We start from the raw sequence: 22,159 nt of genomic DNA, 5'->3' as shown, positions 1-22,159 counted from the left end.
CCTAATTCAGCGTTAGTGGCGGCGCCAAGTGCCCAAGTCTGACCTCGACATCCATGAATCAATTTCGCCAGGGAAGCGAGCTCAGGGGCCTGATTGAATGGATCCCAAGATCTCACCGGCCGCGGTTGAGTCCTCATGGTCTAGGTATGATCACCTCCTCTTCAAGTTTATTCGCTTCTCCCACTTCATGTGCCCATGAGCTCGAGCTCCGCCCCTTGCATCTGCAGCCTCCACACCCTCCCCCCCCGGGGTGACTTTCCTACTTATTTTTGATAGACTGAAGGTTGTTTCTGTCGTCAAGAGTGCATAAAAAATGTGCATTATGAGTTTGGCGTCTTAACTGGGGAGGTAAGTTGTGATGGGGTATTTTGTTTGTCAAGGAATCATTCGTTCCTGTTGTAATGAGAGCAGAACGAAATTACCATGCATGTATGTGAAATTAAAGTGCTTATGGTAAGGTCTTATAATATCATTATTTGTCCTGGGGCGCCTGCCAGAACGCTAGCATGGCTGCAACCTCAGCATCTAGGCAGTTGCAGTTTTTCTTCAGCTTATAGTTTGCGTACTTGCTAGATGGTAATTTTGTTGGCTAAGTTCTTCTACTCTTTCCTGATTTTCAGGGAGATATCAATATCCAATTCCAAAGAAAGGTATTTCTCTCCAACTAGTGTTGTTTCTTGAGGTTGTTTTCTTAAATTGAAGCACAGCTCATTTTTTTAGTTCAGTATTTTTGTTGTAGGGATCCAGGTGGGGCCTCACCATACAAGTATGCTCTACTTACTGTGATCAATGATGATGAACTCCATCAAAACATACTATTTTTCCTCTGCAGAATTCCCCTTTTGTCAATCGACTTTAGTTGTATAGCCTGATTGACCTGTCAAACTCATTGTATTTTCCTTGCCGTTTTCTTGGGAAGGCATGGGAGAAAGATTTTGTTCTAGGATATAGCTTTGTACCGCAATGCATGATGAGCAAATCTAACTGCAAATACATTTGTATTGTTCAGAAAGGCTCTCTTGTTCTGTTACTCAGAGTCGTACATGCAGATAGTAGCTCCTCCAAACATTATTGTAATGTTACTACTTAATGTGGATTCTGGAGGTGCGGCTAAAATTTCCTACTAGAGGTAAGCGGAATTATTTTTGGGATTTCTGTCTGTTTAGTATGCATATTGTGACTTCCCTATCATCTAGGTATGGATTTAAAAAGCATATTGTGACTTTCCTGTCATCTTTGCATTCCTTCCCCTGTTCGGTAGGAAAATTTGGTTTCTTTTTTTCTGTAATATGAACTTAGTCTGGTACATTTAGCTGCTGTAGCCGTGCTTTTACTTTGGTATGCTTGTTTCTCGAATTGCTGCATCTAATTTGTGTTGCGGCTGTTTGCGCAGGCCCCTGCGTGGCTACCTGGTTGCTCCAATCTGCTGGCTCAACATTTGCTTGTTGAGGGTGCTGGCTTTTAATTTTTTTTGGGTTTGTCTTGTAAAACACTGGTCGTTTCTTTGATGGAATTCACCGAGGCGTGCTCATTGTTTATTTAAGGTCTGGATTTAAAGTAGATATACCTCATGTTGGAGTTGAAGTAAATCCTTCACGTACTAATTGTAGAGTTTCCTATCAGTTTTGAGCTGCTTTTGTGCCACCACTGATTTCCACATAAAAATTAGGAAATTACGTGATTAATTTTTAGGTACAAATTATATCACCAAAGGCATTCCCAGGATGATTAGCTTTTGTAGTTGAGAAATAGCTAACTCTCTCCCTTGCAAAAGAAAATGAAGCAGTTAGCTCTCATATGAACGTGTGTTTAGATCTTCTTGCTCTGTTATGGATTGATCTAACTAGAAGCTTCATATAGTTGGCAGGCCATTGTCTTTAGTTTGAGATTCATGATGATACTACTTGTTCTATACAGAAAATCCATGTGTATACGGGTATTGTATTTGCAGTTTTTCCCTTAAATATTGATTCTCTTTTCAATCTGAAAATTCGGTACTTAATATACTTCTTAGTCCCTTTATCTTGGCAGGGTTGTTGTATTCATAATACCATTTTCTTTTTAGAATGTTATTCACTAAATAAAATTTTAATGGCAATCCCCAAAGTTTCATTCATTTCTTACTCCAGTTATCTATGTGTTGGTTTCTTATTTAAAACTGCTGGGAGTTCATATTACCAAAGCTTCAGATGTCTGACCCATCAGGTATGTGCTCTATATAGGGCTTTTTCTTTGCGGGGAGTATATATATAGGGCTTTCATACATGTTATTTAGCTTAAGATGAGATATGCATCCTTTCAATGTAGGTGGTAACTGAATCAAGTACTTCAGTTTGGGCAATAGAGTGCAGGGGGTTCTACACATGAAGCATGCATCAAGGACCGATCCGAGGAAGCACGTGGAGCGTTATCGCGGCAATGCTGGCTGGGATGCTCATGTCACCTACGAGAACGAGCACAACCCCAACAAAGTCCAGCCGCTCGACTTGTTGATGCTCGCCATGAATTCAGAAGCCTGAGTGAAGCTGCCAATCCCAGAAAAAAGATAGAAGAACTCTGAATTTTTATGGCATGGATGGCACATGTCATTCAGTTGGTCTTTGGTTATTCAGTCTGACAACAAGATCTGAATGAATTCTTGGTCTCGCTACCCTAAAATTGTAACAGGAAGACAAAGATTTCACTGCCTTTCTTTTTCATGATGTCTAGTGAATACTCCTACTTGATTTGGGTGCAATGCATTTACCTTGCAAATTATTCTGTCGATGAAATCGTGCTTGTCAAATTTCCTTGTAGAAGTACCACTGGAAGTTTTTTCTTGTAATTTGTGTGTGTTCTCAGAAGATTGAGATAGGCTTGTCAATAAGTGTCATGTTGAGTGTATCTGAGCAAAATAATGTTGATTTCTTGGTTTCCGATTCCTGCTCTGCATTTTCCTCCAATGTATTGAACAACAGTTGCCTGCCAGAAAATCACAACGTTTGTTGACCTGATTAACTCCAGGTCACACAAGAAAGATTCTTGAGCATTGTTGCCAAGACATATGGATTACTGGAATCCTGCTTTACACATAAATCATAAAAATAACAAATTCAACACACTGCTCAACAAAGTAGCATCTAACATAATTGGTATCTACAGACCAAACTATCTTTCTGTAGTAGAACACTCTCTCATCAATGTTAAGATGGACAAGTCTTTTTTTCCGCCAAACTGCCACCATTTGTATTTCAAATTAGAGGTTGCAAAATCCCCATCTGGATCATTGCAGCTCCTCGTGACTCCTCTGTCCTGTTTGTTTGTTCGAGATTCACGGCAAAATGTAAGCAAGGAAAAAGCTGAAAAGAGGAACATTAATTTGAAAGGTACTCTCCATAATCCGTTCACACAGTACAATTCAGTGTATTCATGTCAAATTCTCATCACATCCTTACATTTCTAGACGTTTTTTGGTTTGCATAGGCCATAAAAACATCTTACATTTTGTTATGGAGGGAGTACAAAGCAGTATTTCAAAAATGAACACCACTGATTACATGTGAATGCCAAGACTTGACACGTGTCTGAACTTTCGTCAAGCGGCTTAATTTGCAGGTGTTTTGAGACCCAATGATGTTAGCTGTTCAACAGTATTTGCTGAACTTGAACATTGTGGTCCATCAGCGACAAGTCAAGATTAGGGTCCTAACAAAATTATAAGTTCATGCTTCTTCTCACCAATCCTGAATTTTGGTACTGATTCATGGCTTGGTCCGTTACTGCAGTATAATAAGTTACAAATTGACCTCATAACATACTTGCATCCACCACACAAATAAGGTTCCCCCGCCTTATCTTTACAATTCTTGGACCATCAGCACCTAAAATGAGCAACTCCCATCAGTACCAACCATAGCTGCCAGCTTATGATTGTTTAAGTTAACTTGCCAATGAAACTCGATGATAAGAGCTTGCATATATACAAAAGGAAACAACATATAACAATAACCGAAACAACTACATATGTGGAATAGAAGAATTATACTTTTTTTTTACCTGGAGTACAACCATTATCACCAGAATGGCCATGAAGTGATTCCCACTAGAAACATTGAATATGTTCAGCTCATCTGTTTCATTGCATTGAACTCATCAAACACCTTAGAAAAGCAAGATCACATGATATGTATACCCAACTATGTTAACAACATATACTTCTGATTCACATTCGATGAAACTATTAAATTACACCAGTACATCAGGAGGTAGCTACTCCTGAACTAAAAAATTCAGAAATTAAGCTTCTAATCCTCAATAAATGAATACAGTAAACACGTACAAAAATTCCAAGTTATGTTCTCTATTGGCCAAACACTTGCCAAGACTACCTTATCAAAAAATCAAGGAGATACTAGTAACTAGCCAAGTTAGGAGGAATGACAGCCATATCTTGCTTTGTTTCTTCAGATCCAAACGCACGCTAAAGGCCTTTCTTCTGGATAAAAACTGGTCTGTCAAGCCCTAAAATAGTTACGCTGTACGCCAGATGTAGAAATACACATCTCACAATTGCAGGGACAAACATAACTGTTCCCCTCCACAGTTTATCGCAAGAGATAAATTCCCTCTCTAATACATAATTAATGGAGGCGGTACCCCAGAATAATCTCATACATAATCAAGATGCACGTGTGATGATTTATAAAATGGATTATGTTAACCTTTGAGTCCTTCATTTTTCATGCACATGGGATTTCCCACAATTTATGCAGGGGCTAAACTATCATACTGTTGAGCACCAGGATCATCTTGATCCCGTGTAATGTAAAGATACAGAATAATCCTCACTTTCAGTCCACAGTTTCACAGGAACAATTTCATCTTATGATTGCTGTAAAATTCAGTACATACCACTAACGCAAATTTCGCTCTCCAACTAAGAAATTTAATGAGGCACTCTTCGCTACTAATATTATCAAGCATAATCAAATATCTCACAATATCAGCATGCAATCAACAAGGTGGACCATCAGCATGCATTGTTGGAACTAGAATGTGACACACAGAAATATGATCCAATCTCCCCAACAAGTAGGGAGTGGAAATTCTGCTCTTCTGTTACAAAGGGATAACAGTTAGTACTTAGTAGCATCTAAGGCCTAATATATATAAAGGCTTGTGTGACTGACAGGTAAACAACTGCCAATTAAAACAATATTTTTATTGCAGAACCTAAATATTATACAAGGAACATCTTTACCTCTCGTGTGAAAGAAACCCTATGCACACAAGGTTAGACAAATTAAACTACATAGTTTATATTGACCGAAGGAAAAGGAATGCACCTTAAGTTTGAAATGGAATATCCGAAAAGCGTACCTTACAGCGACATTCAAAAGAATTATCATGGAACCTTGATTTAAATCTTTTCAACTTGCTGATTGCTGGACTATCAAGGAGATCAAGGAGAAGAGGATCAGTCCTCTTGGTTTGTGGGTTGATCAAGGAGAAGAGGAGATATAGAGGAGGGAGTTAGTAGGATATTGGGCAAGGGAATTAATTTTATGCCCAATCTTTTGTTTGGTTATTTTTGGAAATTACTAGCAGGGAGTGAAGGAGAAAGGTTTAATGGCTTTCTTGATTAGTGAGTCAGAACAAGACCTAGATGCAACATTACCAAATTGACCATTAGTCTGTTTGTTCCCCACCAATCAACAATATGAACTAAATCGCTACATGATCAAATAACGTGTACCATGTGGTGATCATGGTCAAGTATTTAATGCATGTTTCTGACGCTCCTGCGGCAATAGTCCAGGATACGAGGCAACTAAAATAGGGATACCCTGGAAACATTCTGGCAATAAATTGAGGGATACGCTGCGAGCCTGCGAGGATCTCCTTCTAGTCGAGTAGTCGGGTGTAACAAAGCAATTTATGGAGAAGTTGTATGAATGAAGGAATCAAACAAAACTCTCGTAAAAATGAATCAAACAGACAGAGCTGGATCTTGAAGCAAATCGCTGGGACTGGGGTATATATCGGAGAGCGTCAAAGTACCTCTTCAAGCAGCAGACACGACTCCCGCGCCGCCCAACCACGACCAGCTCGCCCTCCAGCCGAGGACGCCGCCAGCAGCCCCTGGCTCATGGAGTGGGCCCGTCTTCGGCCAAGTGTTCGCCGCCGGCAACTCGGCCGACGAGGCCCCGTCCACACGGGAGATGCCCCCATATCATGAAGAAGCCCTGACCCCAAGTACTACCGACGTCGCAACACGACGGCTCCGCCCGCCGCGTCCCACGACGCCGAAGCCCAACCGCCGCTCGGTGCTCGCACGATCGCACCCCTGATCCACTCCGCCCCTGATTTTTTTGAGATGACTCACCCAAGATTAGAATTGGACGAGGGAGTTGGCCTTTTTTTTTCTTTAGGACGAAAGTGGGCTCTCGACGTCCACGTAAAATTACATCACGAGGGATAGAGTTTTACGTCAGAGGCGACCGGTGGAGCCTTGGTCCTGCGATTGGGGGGAGTTTGGCTCGGTGACTGGACCGGGGTGAAGAATTACTTATTCATCACCCTGGGTTACTAATAGACTTTCAATATATATATATATATATATATATATATATATATATATATATATATATATATATAACATAACATAACATAACAAAGTTTTGTGAAAGTTCTAGTACAACTGAACGGCGGCCGGCCTGAAGATCTACTATGGATGTATGCCAAGTTCTACGACAGCTATACGCCGGCTGTCACGCTAGTTTGCATGACTTGCTGCTGCTGGTTATATACTTTCAACCTTTTAGCTTGCTGTTTTGAAGTCTCCCTAGAACATTCTTCTGAACTTGTGATATGAAGCTGCTACTTTTGTGATCGATTGGATATACAGATTTCTCTTCTCCCAGGCGTGTGTAGCTGTTTGCTTGTATGGACACAACTCACATAGTCTCGAAAATCTCGAAAAGAACCAAAGTTCAGTTTCTGTCAAGTTACAAGTTCAGAGTTTATATCTTTAATATCTGAAGAGGACTTGTAAACGATTATATTGTTCACTGCTCAAAATAAAGACTTGTACTTCTCTCTGCTCGTCTTTCCCCGTGAACCACGATGTCTAGTAGTTTGTGAAGAATGATGTTAACTACGAGTGTATAGTAGTTTATGAACCATGATGTTAACTGATTTTTTTTGCAGCTCGACGTATTGCTGTTGGAGCTGGTGTCCATGCAACATCGTGCATTAGGGACTCCTTCCTCGTTGACACAGACGGAGGCGCTCACAACCTTGGCGCTGCAGAGCATTATACATTGTTGTAAAGTTTGGTCACTTATATTTGGAATAAGGAAAAATGGCTGAAGGTCAAAGGAAATTGTTCGAGAAGGTCAAAAATATGTTAAAGTATACTTTCTGGAACACCAACACTCTCTCGACATCAATGTTGGCAAGTATTTGCACTTGCGTTCTGCAGAACAAAAGAAAAGTTGTGGCTTTGTTGTTCCATGCCGAATTACTAAGCGGATTGATGGACGCAATGTGCCGAGAACAAAATTTGAAGAAATTAACTAAAGATTGCCTTGACTCTTAATGGATCCATGTATGCGTGTGCGTCAGCGTGATGGAGGATTGTGGGCCAACTCAAATGCCATGCACGATCTTGCGTTAGTGTGCTTTGGTGTGTGCGTTCTTAGTTTGGTGTGACTGCTTGAGTGTGTGTTTGTGTGTGTATTATAGCAAGCGTACTTGTTGTGTGGTACCCCTTGTGTCCTTGCTGGGTGTGTGATCCCACGTGTGTGATTTTAAATAGAAACTTTGTCCTTGAAAAAAAGCAGAAATTTTAAAACACAATCTGCTTTTAACATGTACAATTTCAATATGAAAAAAAGCCACACCTAACAAAGTCCGCGATTCAAAATTTTGGAAGTTCATATATAACAATTAGGTCAGTGTGTATATATATATATAAATATAACATAACATAACAAAGTGTGGAAATCAGAATAAAAACACTATTAGTTCACGAATAAAGAACAGAGAAGAGAAGGACGAACAAAGAAGAGAAGGAAGTTCGAAGTTTACGACAAATTATTGAGATTTTTCTCATTACTAAAAGGAAAATAAAACCTAAAAAGGTGACTTTCTCTTTTAAAAAACTAGAAGTTAAAATACAAATAGTCGAGTGGTTCAATGCTTATTACTGCATTAGGATTTTTTTCGTTACTAACGAATAACCCAAGAAGGCCAAATTAAAAAATAGAGCAACTCAAAATTTATAGAGAAAATGTAATCCCCATTCTAAAAAAAACCTAGAGGTTCAAATTTTAATAATGGGGAAGTTCAATGCTTATTATAATATCAACAAGGTCAAACTGAAAAAACCGAGCAGTTCAAAAATTTTATAAAAGAAGATTTTCCTTGTTTTGAAAATAAGACCTATAAGTTCAACTTTAAATAATTGAGGAGTTCGATATTTATTACATAACTAGACTTTTCCCGTTACTAATGAATAACATCAAGAAGTCCAAAGCTAATAAAAATGTGAAGTTGTTTAGTGTTTATAAAAACTGAGATTTCCTCAATGCTAAAATATTAAAACCAAGAAGTTCAATTTCAAAAAACGGAGTAGTTCAATGTATATAAAAAAACTCAGGTTTTCACATTACTAGAGAATAAAGCTATGGAGTTCAATTGGAAAAAGCGGAGCACTTTCTTATTTATTTGAAAAAATCTGATTTTTCTAATTACTAAATAATAAAACCAATAATTTCAATTTCAAGTAATGAAAGAAGTTCAATATTTATAAAAATACACAATGAAGTTCAAATAAAAAAGGTGTGGTTTTAGGTGAGCCAAATTTTTGTGCGGATGTGTTGTGATGTGCTTGTGCGTAGTACATTGAACAGAACAAAAAAACTATTTTGGGTGCCCTCTAAAATGTTGTTCCTATTGCTTATGAGAATTGACCCAAATTTTCCTATTGTTTTTTCACATGTTGGATTCAAGGGAAAATGTGTATAAAGAAGGTGTGATTTCAAAAGTTCAGCTGTAACGGACATCGAAGTTCAAACCAAAAAAATGTAAAAAAAAATCATGGAATTCAAAGAATAAAGCTATGGAGTTTCATGAAAAAACAGTAATGTCACGCGAAGTTCATGTTTCAGAAATTTTGAATTTCACGTGTACCATGTACAGAAGAAAAAAGATCAAATGAAAAAAGTGACCGCCTAGCTATTTCACCGAAAAGCAAAAAATGCATAAAATGTCGTGACAAAATTTTATAAGAGATTCAAATTTAAAAACCGAAGCAGGTCAACATTAAAAAAAATGAAGTTTTTAATATCTAGAAGACAAATTTGGAAGCTCAAAAAATTTGAGCAAGAAGTAAAAAAAAGTAGTTCAAAAATCTTTATAACGCATTTTCCACGTTTGTAAAAAACAGAGAAGTTCAAATTAAAAAGAGGAGCATTTCAAAAAGATCGTATAAAAACTGATTTTCCCCATTCTATAAAAACTAGATGTTCAAATTAAAATAATAGGGTGGTATCATTGTTTATATAAGAAAAAACATTTTCCATTTACTAACCAATAAATCTAAGAAGTTCAAAACTTTAAAAATGGTGAAGTTCGATGTCTATAAAAAATTCAGAATTTTCATATTATTAAAAAATAAATCCAAGAAGTTCAAAATTTTAAAACAGAGAAGTTCAAAAAACTCAATTTTCGTAGTTACTAAAGAATAAAACTAAGAAGTTCGAATTAAAATAACAGAGAAGTTCAAGTACTGCAAGGAATGCATTTCAGGTGAGAATCAAAGTATAGAAAAATAAATGCTTAAAAGGTTTGTTGAAGGAATTTCAAGTGCTGTGTCCGGAGAAGTTCAAAAAATCTTGCGAGAGAGGTTCACCTTGTATTTGCATGTTGGACTTTTTCCGTATAAAAATCGAATACAATTCCTTACTCAAAAATATAAAAAGGTGAAGTTCAAATTGAAATAACAGAGAAGTTCTGAGTTTATTAAAACCTAGGATTTACCTGTTCAAAAAATAAAAAACACAACACCCTTTTTTGCACTTTTAAAAACAACTCATAAATGAAAAAAAAATCTTGTGAGAGAGGTTCAAGTGCTCGGCGAGGAGAAGTTCAAAAATTCTTGTGAGAGAGGTTCACCGTGCATTTAGATGTCCAAAATACATAAAAAAGATGTTGTTTATTGTGTTTTAAAATAATTCACTCAAACCAGAGAGAAGTTCAAATTGATAACATCCAGAAGTTCACATACTGCATGGTGTGTGTTTCGTATAAGAAAAATACAATAAATTGAAATGGAGTGGAGTTCAAACAGACATGCTCCAGAAGATCAACTACTTCACGTAGTGCAAAAAATAGCACATCAAAAACAGAGTGAGGTTCAAACAGACATGCCCGAGAAGTTCAACTACTTCACGTAGTGCGTTTCCATTCGCAATGAAGGCAGAAATCATGATCTCGTCATTTCTCTAATTTACTTCAAAACGACAGGAATATCATTTGTGTAAGTTCAAGTCCTCGGTCGGAGAAAGTTTGTGTAACACTGACGAAATGGATGAGAAAATTACAAACGAAAATACGTCACAGAAGTTCAACGTGAAAACAGCAGAAAGTTCGACTACTATAGTGAATGAATTTGAGATGAATTTTTTTTAAAATCGTCGTGAGTATGAAAAAATTATTAACACGGGAAAGCTGTCTGTTTACATCAACTTTCCACAGGTACATCACTTGCTCAATTCCGGTGAGTGTTCTGGTGAGTGGATGGAGAGCTACGGGCAAAAAAACACGTGAAAAACAGAGTGAAGTTCAAGTAGACATGCCGAGAAGTTCAGGTTCTTCACGTGGTGCATTTTCGAAGAATCTGTTTCGTGATAAAGATAGAATGAATCATCTTGCCATTTTCCAAATTACTTGAAAACGGCTAGGAATCGAAGAAAACCATCAACACGAAAAAGTTTCGCATTTTTCTTAGCTTTTCAATGGTATATTATTTGCCCCATTCCGATAAAGTTTGTAGAAATTACGGCAAAAATACGTTTTTAGCCATTTTCAAAATTAACTTAAAAAAGTAAGGAACTGGGAGAAACAATATATACCAAAAACTTTCGAATTTCTTCAAGCTTTCCAACGTCATATTATTGGCTACATTCGGACGTACGGTTAAAAAATTAGCTCAAAAATACGAACTCGGTGCAACTTGGACCATTTTCTAAATTTCGTCAAGCATTCCAACGCCATATCATTTGCCTCAATTGGATTAGCAGTTTAGAAATGACGTCGAAGATACGAACTCGGCTATTTGGTTTGCGGAATTTTACGATTTTCCAAATTACTCTTTAACCATAAGGAATTAGAGAAAAACTGTCAACATTTGGAAGGAGCGGATTTACAGTACCTTCCAACGCCATATTATTAGCCTCATTCCGATAAACGGTTTAGAAATGTGATCGAAAATACGATTCATGTTTTTTGTATGATGAAAAAACGGTTTACAAAACTGCTCTTAAACCGGTTATATTTTGCCAAAAATTCAACTTGGGTCATGATACTGGTGTCCATAGCTTTCCAACGGTATATCACAAGCCCCATTTGGGCAATGTTGGCGGAAGTTCAACCTAGCACTGGGAGAAGTTCAGGTCGAACAACTCACGCAGTAAAATGCAAAAATGCAATTTCATCACAACCCGAGAGCAAAATCTGCCAACGAGCGAGATTCCTATTTAAAACGGGTATTTAGTTACTAAAAAACGTTTCTACATTACACTAGCATCATATAGAACACAACTAATCAGAATAAATCACGCGTGGAGACACGATTGTGAAGCTAGACCGAAGGTCGGATTCGTACAGAGAGAAGTTCTGGCACATTACTCAGGCAGTTCAGGTTGTGATCGAATATTATTCTGATCACGTTATCAGAATAGTGTTTATATATATATATAATATATATATAGGTGTGTGTGTGTTGCACTCTATTTGTCATGAGACTCCGATCTATATCTATGTGAAGTGTGCTACACGTATGGAAAGATAGTTGTCTATAATTGTCACCCATGGATTCTATCTTGGATCTCATCGCCTCAAAAGATATCTTGGATCTTGATTAAGCATATACTTATAACTTAATCAAAATGTCTAACACATACGTTAACATAGATGTCCAAAAGCTTGGACTTGTGGCAAGTGCTCAAGTCAACAAGGCATGCCGATGTAGGCTCCCGGCGATCCCTCGTTGCTATCCGGGAGTACTGTTTTCCAAGTGGTCGTGTTGGGCTGTTCGTCGCCGTCGCATCATCAAAGCATGCGGATCAGAGACAAAGATGTGCTTTCTAATTTGAAAAAAAGAAGGCACGACCTGACTAGTAGTACAACGCTTCGTATAAAAGTAGAACTCTAGAAGTGGCCGATGCAAGTAGAGTCGTAGCAGAAATGTCAGCAATGGGTGCCTACGACTGGGCGGCTCCCAACCTCCTGCCTCACCTGCTGTGTTGCTGCTGCTCATCGGCGACTCTGATGCCACCATGACAAACATCACCAAACTAATAGGGTTGACAATGGAATGGAAACTTTTCTTTTTTTCGGACGAAAAATGGAAACGGAGAGGAAATATGAAAACGGAAATAAAAATTTGCAAAACCAAAGTGGAAATGGAATTTTTTAGACGGAAACGGAAACAAAAACGAAACGGTGTTTTCCGGTGGAACATGCATGTAAACGGAACTTTCCGTTTTCGTGAATATGGAATTTCTGTTTTTACTATAGACCTATAGCTGCTTTGTAGCCTAACCATCAGAGAGAACACAATGACACAATTAGTAGAATGGATCTGAGGCCCAACTTGTACTACCATACATGTACTCAGTTTGACCCTATAAGCAATTGTCCGGTAGTACTACAATACTACGCTAAATTGCTAACATAATGATATTATTTTTTAGCCATGTTAACAACTCATTAAATTTGTTTGTTTTTGCGTGTATTTCTCTATGATTCAAGGGGTTTTTAAGTTCCGATCAATGCCTATTTCTGTTTCCGTATCTGCTTTGTATTCGCTCCGTGTCCGTTTCCGATAATATATGTTTCCGTATTCATTTTCAGGGTTTCTGTATTCGTTTCCGCTTCTGCAAAAAAAAGTGAAAACAAATATGATAGCACTCAGTTCCATCCGTTTCCACTCCGTTTTCATCCCTACCAACCAAGCGCGCATTCCCTCTTGCTCTGTCGCTCGCCTGGACAATTGACCGGGAACATGGTCGTTGACCGCCGACAATCACAGTTGACTTTGAAAAAAAGTTCATGTAATTTTAAAAAATTAGAAAATTTGAAGAAAAACAATCACAAGCTTGAGAAAAAGTTTCTTAATTTGCAAAATGTTCACGAGATTTTACAAAATTCACAGATTTTAGTAAAAACCCATATTTAAAAGAAACTGTGATTTTGAAAAGTTCATGAGAAAAAAGTTCATATATTTTCAAAACAATTACATGAATTTGAAACAAAATCCCAAATTGAAAAAAAATAAATAGGAAAAAGAAGAAGGAAACGAAAAAAAGACTAAACAAACCCGACCCGTAGCTACTAGAAGCTATCCAGAAAAAAGAAATAAACCATCTCATGTGGCGGCCCCATTAGTTCGGTTGAGGGGGTGGTGCACCTTGTACCAAATGGCATCTATTTGGCACCTTAAGCGCCAAATAAGAACCAGCCCGACAGAGCGCTGTCAGGAAAGGCCACCAATAGATTGGCCAGAGGCAGAGAGCCTCTTCAGCGCTCCTAGGCCGACCAGCACTTGCACGAGCATTGTGCGCTGCAGCCCAACTTGGTGCGCTACTGGATTTCAGGGAAAAGAACGACCCTTTGGTTTTTGCAGATGAAAAAAAATCATAGATTCAAAATGTTCATGGATTTAAATAAAGTTCACAATTTTTTTTTAAAAAATTGAGAATTTGAAAAATCTTCATAAATTTGAATCGATGTGCACAAATTTGAAAAACAAATGTTCAGAAATTTAAAAAAAGATCATCGATTTAAAAAAATCATGAATTTGAGAAAGGTTGCCAGATTTGAAAAAAAAGTTCACGGTTTTGAAAACAGTTCATGAAATATAAAATTCAAAAATGAGAAATAGAAAGAAAAGTGAAAAAGGGAATTACAAATGGAAAAACGAACAAACAACCGGAAGAATAAAAATTTACAAGAAAACCGGTCGAAAGCTTCTACAAGCTTCTGAAAAAGCACCAAATATCGTTTTCCGGATTGGGCTTTTGGAAGAAGAAAGGATTTACATAAGAAATTCCCAAATTTGCAAAAAATGCACTCGGATTCAAAAAATGTGCACACAGTAAAGGAGTTATGGTGAGTGAGACATGGATCCATACGCTTGACGGGGCATGTCATGCATGGAGGGAGGCCTCCGGCTGCTTGGACTGCTTCCAGGCAGCTCCAGACTCCTGTCAGCTTCAGCTTGTCCCAACCACCAAGCAAAGATACTTCTTCCTTGAGCTGCTGCCTCCATATTCCAGATGTGACCGCCACAGCAAAACATAAAGCAGATCAGGAATGAGCAAAGATGTGCAATCTAGCAAGTTTCCAAAATAGAAAAAATGATATGCAATTCTCTTTGAAAAGACGTACATATACAAGTCCTGCAAAAATCTAGGCTAGCTGTTGTCTGCTGAACGTGGAATGGAATAATTCAGCGGTCTCTGTTATCCCCACTATTCCACTCTGTTAGCTGCCACACAACAGAGACGGAGGCCTATTGCAAGGCTCTAGGGGGTTGTAACAATGCATGCAGGGTGTTCAAGAAGGACAAATACTGCTGTACCGGGAGCGCTGCAGACAATTGCAGCACTACGAACTACTCAGTCTTGTTTAAGAAGATGTGCCCAGCTGCCTACAGCTACCCCAAGGATTATCCCAACAGCACTTTCACTTGCCCGACGGGCACCAACTACCAGGTCGTCTTTTGTCCCCTGATCAATCAAGCAATATCACCTTCAGCTGAAAATCCCGTGGCTCTGCCTGCGCCTATTGAGCCAACAAGCATGAAACCAAAATCCTCCACTGTGAGAAGAATTGTGACAATTCTAGCTCCCGTAGGCAGCTTCATTTTGCTTACCATCGTGTTCCTTGTCACCTACTTTATACGTAAACGGAGAACACATAGACAGCTTGAGATGGAGGAGGAAGAAGAGTTTGGGGAGCTACAAGCAACACCAATCAGTTTCACATTTCAACAGCTAAAAGCAGCAACCGAGCAATTTGCAGACAAGCTCGGGGAAGGAGGATTTGGGTCTGTTTTCAAGGGACAATTTGGTGATGAAATGATTGCAGTAAAATGTTTGGATCGAGCTGGTCAGGGCAAAAGAGAATTTTCTGCAGAGGTTCAGACAATTGGCAGGATTCATCATATTAATCTTGTGAGATTGACTGGTTTCTGTGCAGAGAAGTCCCATAGGCTCTTGGTGTATGAGTATATGCCCAAAGGATCCTTGGATAGATGGATCTATGGTCGACATGACAGCTATGCTCCTCCTCTGGATTGGAGCACCCGGTGCAAAATTATAACTCACATAGCTAAGGGTCTCTCTTATCTTCACGAGGAGTGCACAAAACGAATTGCTCATTTGGATGTCAAACCACAAAATATCCTCTTAGATGATGAATTCAATGCTAAACTTTCTGATTTTGGACTATGCAAGCTCATTGATAGGGATATGAGCCAGGTGGTTACCAGAATGAGAGGCACACCTGGATATTTAGCTCCTGAATGGTTAACGTCACAAATCACAGAGAAGGCCGATGTCTACAGCTTTGGTGTTGTGGTCATGGAAGTCATCAGCGGAAGAAAGAACCTTGACACTTCCCGGTCAGAAGAGAGCATCCATCTTATTACTCTATTGGAGGAAAAGATGAGGAATGATCACTTGGTAGATTTGATTGATAGGAACAGCAATGACATGCAAGCACATAAGAAGGATGCAATTCAGATGATGAAGCTCGCGATGTGGTGTTGGCAGATTGATTGCAAAAGAAGGCCTAAAATGTCTGAGGTAGTAAAGTCTTGGAAGGTAGCATGAATGCAGACAACAAAATTGATCATAACTCTGTTGTTGCTACAAATGTGATCTCCTCGGTTCCACCTCTAGCTTCACATGTATCAGGGCCCAAGTGAAATGAGGCAATTCTGACAAGATAGGCAATTAGATAATGGGCAGGACAGGAGATTTTTCTTATGTAAATCAAAAGCCATGATATGTTGTATTCTTTGTCAGATTACTACAATCTGAAGCCCCTCATCTTTAGCTAATTTCGTTTTAATTGCTTTGTCCAGTTACCTATGAAAAGAAAAAAAAACTGAGTTACTATAAAAAGTTAAAATTAATAGTATGTTAAAAAATCGACCCCGTTTCCGCAGTTCGGCAGGCCATCCAGCTCCGCGGGTCCCTACCCGGAGTACTCCGACCAGGCGCTACCCGCCTCGCTGCTTCGCACCTCTGAGCCAGCTCGACACGGCGCTCCGACCCAGACACCGCCACGGTTTGCCAAGATCGACTTCGCCACCTATGACGGCACGGAGGACCCCCTCAACTGGCTCAACCAATGCGACCAGTTCTTTCGCGGGCAGCGCACCCTCGCATCGGAGCGTACCTGGCTCGCCTCGTATCATCTCCGCGGCGCGGCACAGACCTGGTATTACGCCCTCGAGCAGGACGAGGGCGCCATGCCCCCTTGGGAGCGCTTCCGCGAGCTCTGCCTCTACTTTATGTTTTGGATGATGATGACAACCCTTTGTGGTCTAATCGTGTGCTATATGTTTCAGGTTCTCGATGCTTAGGCTTACATCGGATTGCTATAGCCTCTCGAAGGAAAAGATCGAAGACGTGTCCTCTACGCTTTTATTTTCTTTGGTCGTAGAGTACCCGTACTATCAAGAGGGAATCCTCATTAGGAAGCTCTGGGGGAATCAGTTCACGTACACTTTTCTCAGCCTCTCTTTGCCTTCCTGAGGTGTGTGAGAGAGAGAGAGAGTTTTCCTTGCCTCTTCCCCTCTTTCCTGCTCAATGTTTCTGCCCAGCGGTTGTACCGCTCTCTGGAGTGGTTGTACCGCTGGGTCTTGTCGCTCACCAGCTTTGCTCGAGCGGTAGTACCGCCGCCTCTGGGCGGTGGTACCGCCACCATGCTGCGCAACAGCTGGGGCGGTGGTTCCGTCCATGCACTGCTCAAGTACCGCTCTCGCTTCTGGTTTGATGCGGTTCTTGGGCGGTAGTGGCCCGGTTGGTCCGGTCGTTCCACGATGACCGGTACCACCGGTGGTCCGAGCGGTTCTTCGGCTCAGAACTTAGCCGCCCAAGAGTTCAAGGCCATGCGGTTGTTCCGGCTAGGCACCGCCCAAGTACCGGTCAAGCTCCTGTTTTGATGCGGTGGTTGTGCGGTAGCCAGGCGGTTAGTCCGGTTATTTTTCTTAGCCGGTACTACCGCCCGCCTGTCCGGTTGTACCGCTTGGTAGGGTTCTGCAGTTACTCCGTGAGTCCCGGTTGTACCGGGACGAGGACCGGTTGTACCGCTGCAGTGCAAAAAAAACGCAGTAACGGTTGGAAATGTGGGTGACTATTTAAGGGAGCTTCTCCCACCTACCACTCCCACCTTTGACCTCTCTTACTCCACCATTAATGCCCTTCAAGCTCTCTTGCCCGATCTCTCTCTCTAGCCACTCAAACTTGTTGATTTGCTAGGGATTCAAGGAGGAGACCTAGATCTACACTTCCACCAAAGGATATTTGCTTCCCCCATACTTTCTTGTGTGGATTTTGTTACTCTTGGGTGTTTGAGCACCCTAGACGGTTGAGGTCACCTCGGAGCCATATTCCATTGTGGTGAAGCTTCGTGGTTTTTGTTGGGAGCCTCCAATTAAGTTGTGGAGAGAGCCCCAACCTTGTTTGTAAAGGTTTGATCGCCGCCTTCAAGGGCACCAATAGTGGAATCATGGCATCTCGCATTGTGTGAAGGCGCGGGGAGAATACGGTGGCCCTAGTGGCTTCTTGGGGAGCATTGTGCCTCCACACCGCTCCAACGGAGATGTGCTTCCTCTCAAAGGGAAGGAACTTCGGCAACACATCCTCGTCTCCACCGTCTCCACTCTTGGTTATCTCGTGCCTTTATTTAAGCAAGCTTACTTGTTTTATATCTCTTGCTTGTTGTGTACCTATCCTCGTTGCATCATATAGATTGCTCACCTAGTTGCGTATCTAGACAACCTACTTTGATGCAAAGTTTAAGTTGTTAAAGAAAATCTAAAAATTGTTAGTTGCCTATTCACCCCCCCTCTAGTCAACCATATCGATCCTTTCAATTGGTATCGGAGCCTCGTCTCTTTATTAAGGACTTTACCGTCCAAAGAGTATGGTTGATACCGTAGACGGTGTGGAGGAACACTCCGGTGTGAATCCGATCTTGTCTACGGGAGATGGGGGAACTTCGGTCTCTCGTGAGGAGTTCAATGTGGCCTTGGAGACATTGAAAACCTCCATGATGACCGAAGTCGAAAGCATGTTTACTAAATTTCATGAGGGGCTTAAACTATTCACTGCACCGTTGAAAGTGGGTGATCCCGCCAACAAGGTGACGGATGCTATCCCTGACAAGGGGGAAGCTAGTAGTGAAAAGGCTCCTTCTTCTAGTGGCAAGAATGGCACCGACATCTTTGCCCATGTGGAACCACCACTGGTTTATGGTGGACCGGTTCCTTCCACTCATTTGAATCATGCCGGTCCTCCCCCTAAGATTGTGAAAAATGAGGATTTTGATTCTTGGGTTTACCGCTTTAAACGTCATTTAAATCATGTGAACACTAACCTTTGGAGAATCATTGAAGAAGGTTTCTATCCACATGATCCAAGCAACTTCACTCCTCGAGAAGCCGCGGACAATCAATTCAATGAGAATGCTCTCTTCATCATTCAAGATGCAATTCCACCCAAAGACCTACCTCATCTTCGTCCTTTCGCCTTGGCCAAAGATGCATGACATTGTGTCGTGTCTCTCTACCGGGGAAGCGCAAGCATTCAACGCTCCAACTATGAAGTGGTACAAGATGAGGCCGATGAGTTTGCAATGAAGGAAGATGAAGAACCTCGTGAGCTCTATCGGAGAGTAACCAAACTCGCGGTCTCACTACGAGATCACGGGAGCAAGGACACGGATGCCAATTGGATCAAGCGCAAATTCCTCAAGGCAATGATGCCCTATCACAAGGCCATGTCCTCCATCATTCGTCAAAGACCGGACTTCCACACTTTGACCTCAAGCGAAGTGTTGGATGAGTTTGTGGCCATGAACATTTTGGACAAGACCGCCGACAATGCAGTGCTCCGTTCTCAACGGGCAAAGAAGCCTAACCTTGCATTGAAGGCCAAGCTCATCGTGGAAGACGAAGAAGAGGAAGAAGAGGAGAGCAACCCCGAAGATACAAAGTATGCATATCATGAACACATGGCACTTGCTTCAAGGCAATTTTGGAGCAAGAAAAACTCGAGGCAAAACTTTAGCAAAAACAACTCGAGTGGTACAAGGGGCAAGAAACGTGTAAGGACTTGCTACAATTGCGGCAACGTGAGTGATTTTGTTGCGGAATGCCCGTATGAGAAGAGGGAAGACAATGGTGGAAAGCTCATCCGAAAGGACAAGGCCAAGTCGTTCCTCAACAAGAACAACTTCTCTAAGAAGACTCCTCCCAAGGCTTTGGTTGTGCAAGAAGAGTACAATGAGGATGATGACGATGATGAAGATGATGAGTCGGTTGCCATGGCCTCCATTGCCATTGCAACAACGTCACGGGTGTCTCTCTTCGACTCACCCAACGAGAGCATCACCGCCAAGTGCCTCATGGCTAAAGCCACCAACAAGGTAACCTCCAACATCAAAACTACCATCATTAATCATCCTTCCCCGACGGATTGCATTAATGAACTTGAGGGAGCTAATGTGGAGGCTAACGAGTTTGAGGCCTTTATGGGCAAACTCAAGGGAAAATCCAAGAAGCACTTTGTTGCTCTCTTGGAACAACTTGGTGAAGCCAATGACATGATCGAGGCTCACGAGGACACCATCTCTAAGATGGAAGGGCATAGTCGTGACTATGCCGATGAGATCTCGGATCTTTCCAATGCTCTTGAGGAAGAGCGTGGTCTTCGTTTGGCTCTTGAGGAGTCACACAACGTTGATCATGCTAAGTTAAAGAAAGATTATGATAATGTCCTCATTGTTTCTCGTGTGCTAAATTCCGAGAAGGCCAGACTCGGGGTTGATCTTGCTAGACTCAAAGAGGAGTTTGATATACTTGACAAAGCCCACAAGGCCTTGAAGGGTATTCACGCTAGTCTCAAGGAGTCTCATGATCAACTCCAAGTGAAGCTAACTAAGGAGAAAGCAACTTTTCCTCATATGGTTTTAATTGATAATGCAAATGCTACTAACCCATGTTGTGAGCATATACATCTTGTTGAGGAAAATGCTAAGTTGAAGGAGCAACTTGAGAGAGGTCTTGCGACTTGCATACAAGGCAAGAAGAACCTCAACGATCTCTTGATCAACCAAAAGGGAGTTGTGGACAAGGAAGGGGTTGGGTACGTGCCCGACTCCAAGAACAAGAAGAAGAATGACAAGACCAAACAACCTCCTCCCCTCATGTAGACCTTTGTGAGGGAGGGAGAGAGTGCCCCCGAGGAGAAGAAGAAGAACAATGTCAAGAAGGGCAATGTCACCCCTCCCAACAGAGTCGGCGATTTTAATCCTTCTTATGTGTTATGCCGTGCTAGTGATGGTCATGTTTATGCCAAATTTGTTGGTTCTCTTCATGAATACATTGAATGGTCTATTTGGGTTCCTAAGACCCTTGTTACTAACATCAAAGGACCCATTACAAAATGGGTACCTAAAACCAAGCATTGATCTGTTGTAGGTGTTTGCTTCCGGTGGTGGATCATGGTTGCTCGATAGCGGAGCTACAAATCATATGACCGGAAGCAAGGACTTGGTGGTGGACATGCACAAGGTTCCATCTGTGCCCACCAATGTCGAGTGGGGTGACGCCTCATCTTCTAAGGTATTGGGACTTGGCAAGGTGGTCATCTCTCATGATCTCACGATCGAGAAGGTCATGCTTGTTGAGTCCCTTGCATACAATTTACTTTCCGTTCGTCAACTTGCAATCATGGGCTTTGCCACTTTCTTTGATATCGATACTGTGGCCCTCTTGTGGAGCAAGACTCTTAAAGTAGACTTTGTTGGGCATGTCGAGAATGGTCTATATGTGATTAACTTTTCGGAGCGACCCACTAAGACCGCGACATGCCTAATGGCTAAAGTTGATGTGGGATGGCTTTGGCATCGCCGTTTAGCCCATGTCAATATGAGATCTTTGCAAAGTCTCCTCAAGGGGGACCATGTCCGTGGACTAACGAATGTTAGTTTTGCTAAAGATCGTGCTTGCAGTGCCTGTATCGAAGGAAGCTACATGAGAAGGCTCACCCTCCCATGACTATCATTTATTCAAAGAGGCCTTTGGAGCTCCTTCACATGGATCTCTTTGGGCCTCCATCCTTCGATAGTCTTGGAGGTAGGAAGTATTGCTTGGTGATTGTGGATGACTACTCAAGGTACACGTGGGTGTATTTCTTCAAGAGGAAGAGCGAGACCCAACAAACCGTCATTGACTTTGCAAATGAAGCACAACGTCAACACAATGCAAAGATCTTCACAATAAGAAGTGACAACGGCACCGAGTTCAAGAACTACACCTTGGATGAATTTCTTAGTGATGAGGGAATCAAGCATCAATATTCCGCACCATACACCCCTCAACAAAACGGTGTTGCGGAGAGGAAGAACCGGACGTTGATGGATGCGGCAAGGACCATGATGGCGGAGTTCAAGTCTCCGTACAACTTTTGGACCGAAGCCATCAACACCGCGTGTCATGCATCCAATCGGCTCTACCTCCGCAAGGGCTTGAACAAGACTCCATATGAGATACTCACCGGTAACAAGCCCAACCTCAAGTACTTCCGGGTATTCGGGTGTAAGTGTTTCATTCTCAAGAAAGGTGTTCGGTTGTCTAAATTTGAGGCTAGAGCTC

The 22,159-nt window shown here is 41.2% G+C and overlaps 1 protein-coding gene and 1 long non-coding RNA gene across 2 annotated transcripts in view; one reads left to right on the top strand and one right to left on the bottom strand.

Annotated features, from left to right (window-relative positions):
• Positions 1–3,390: 3,390 nt before the first annotated feature.
• On the bottom strand, positions 3,391–6,367 carry LOC147977658 (uncharacterized). Its single transcript, XR_015599492.1, has 3 exons — positions 6,040–6,367; positions 4,036–4,109; positions 3,391–3,860 (listed from the first exon to the last, which is right to left on the bottom strand). It is a non-coding gene; the product is annotated as an uncharacterized LOC147977658 (long non-coding RNA).
• Positions 6,368–13,627: 7,260 nt separating this feature from the next.
• LOC147977654 (G-type lectin S-receptor-like serine/threonine-protein kinase SD2-5) overlaps positions 13,628–22,159 on the top strand; it is a 75,480-nt gene continuing 66,948 nt past the window's right edge. The window contains exon 1 of the mRNA XM_087545858.1: positions 13,628–16,076. Within this exon, the coding sequence (XP_087401984.1) occupies positions 14,904–16,076 (1,173 nt within the window). The 5' untranslated portion in view covers positions 13,628–14,903. The remainder of the gene's footprint in view (positions 16,077–22,159) is intronic.

The sequence above is a fragment of the Triticum urartu genome, chromosome 3A, assembly GCF_056163025.1.
Source record: "Triticum urartu cultivar PI428250 chromosome 3A, HENAU_Tu73, whole genome shotgun sequence".
Lineage (NCBI taxonomy): Eukaryota > Viridiplantae > Streptophyta > Magnoliopsida > Poales > Poaceae > Triticum > Triticum urartu.
The sequence above is the reverse complement of the archived record's forward strand: the minus strand, read 5'-3'. Positions and strand labels throughout refer to the sequence as shown.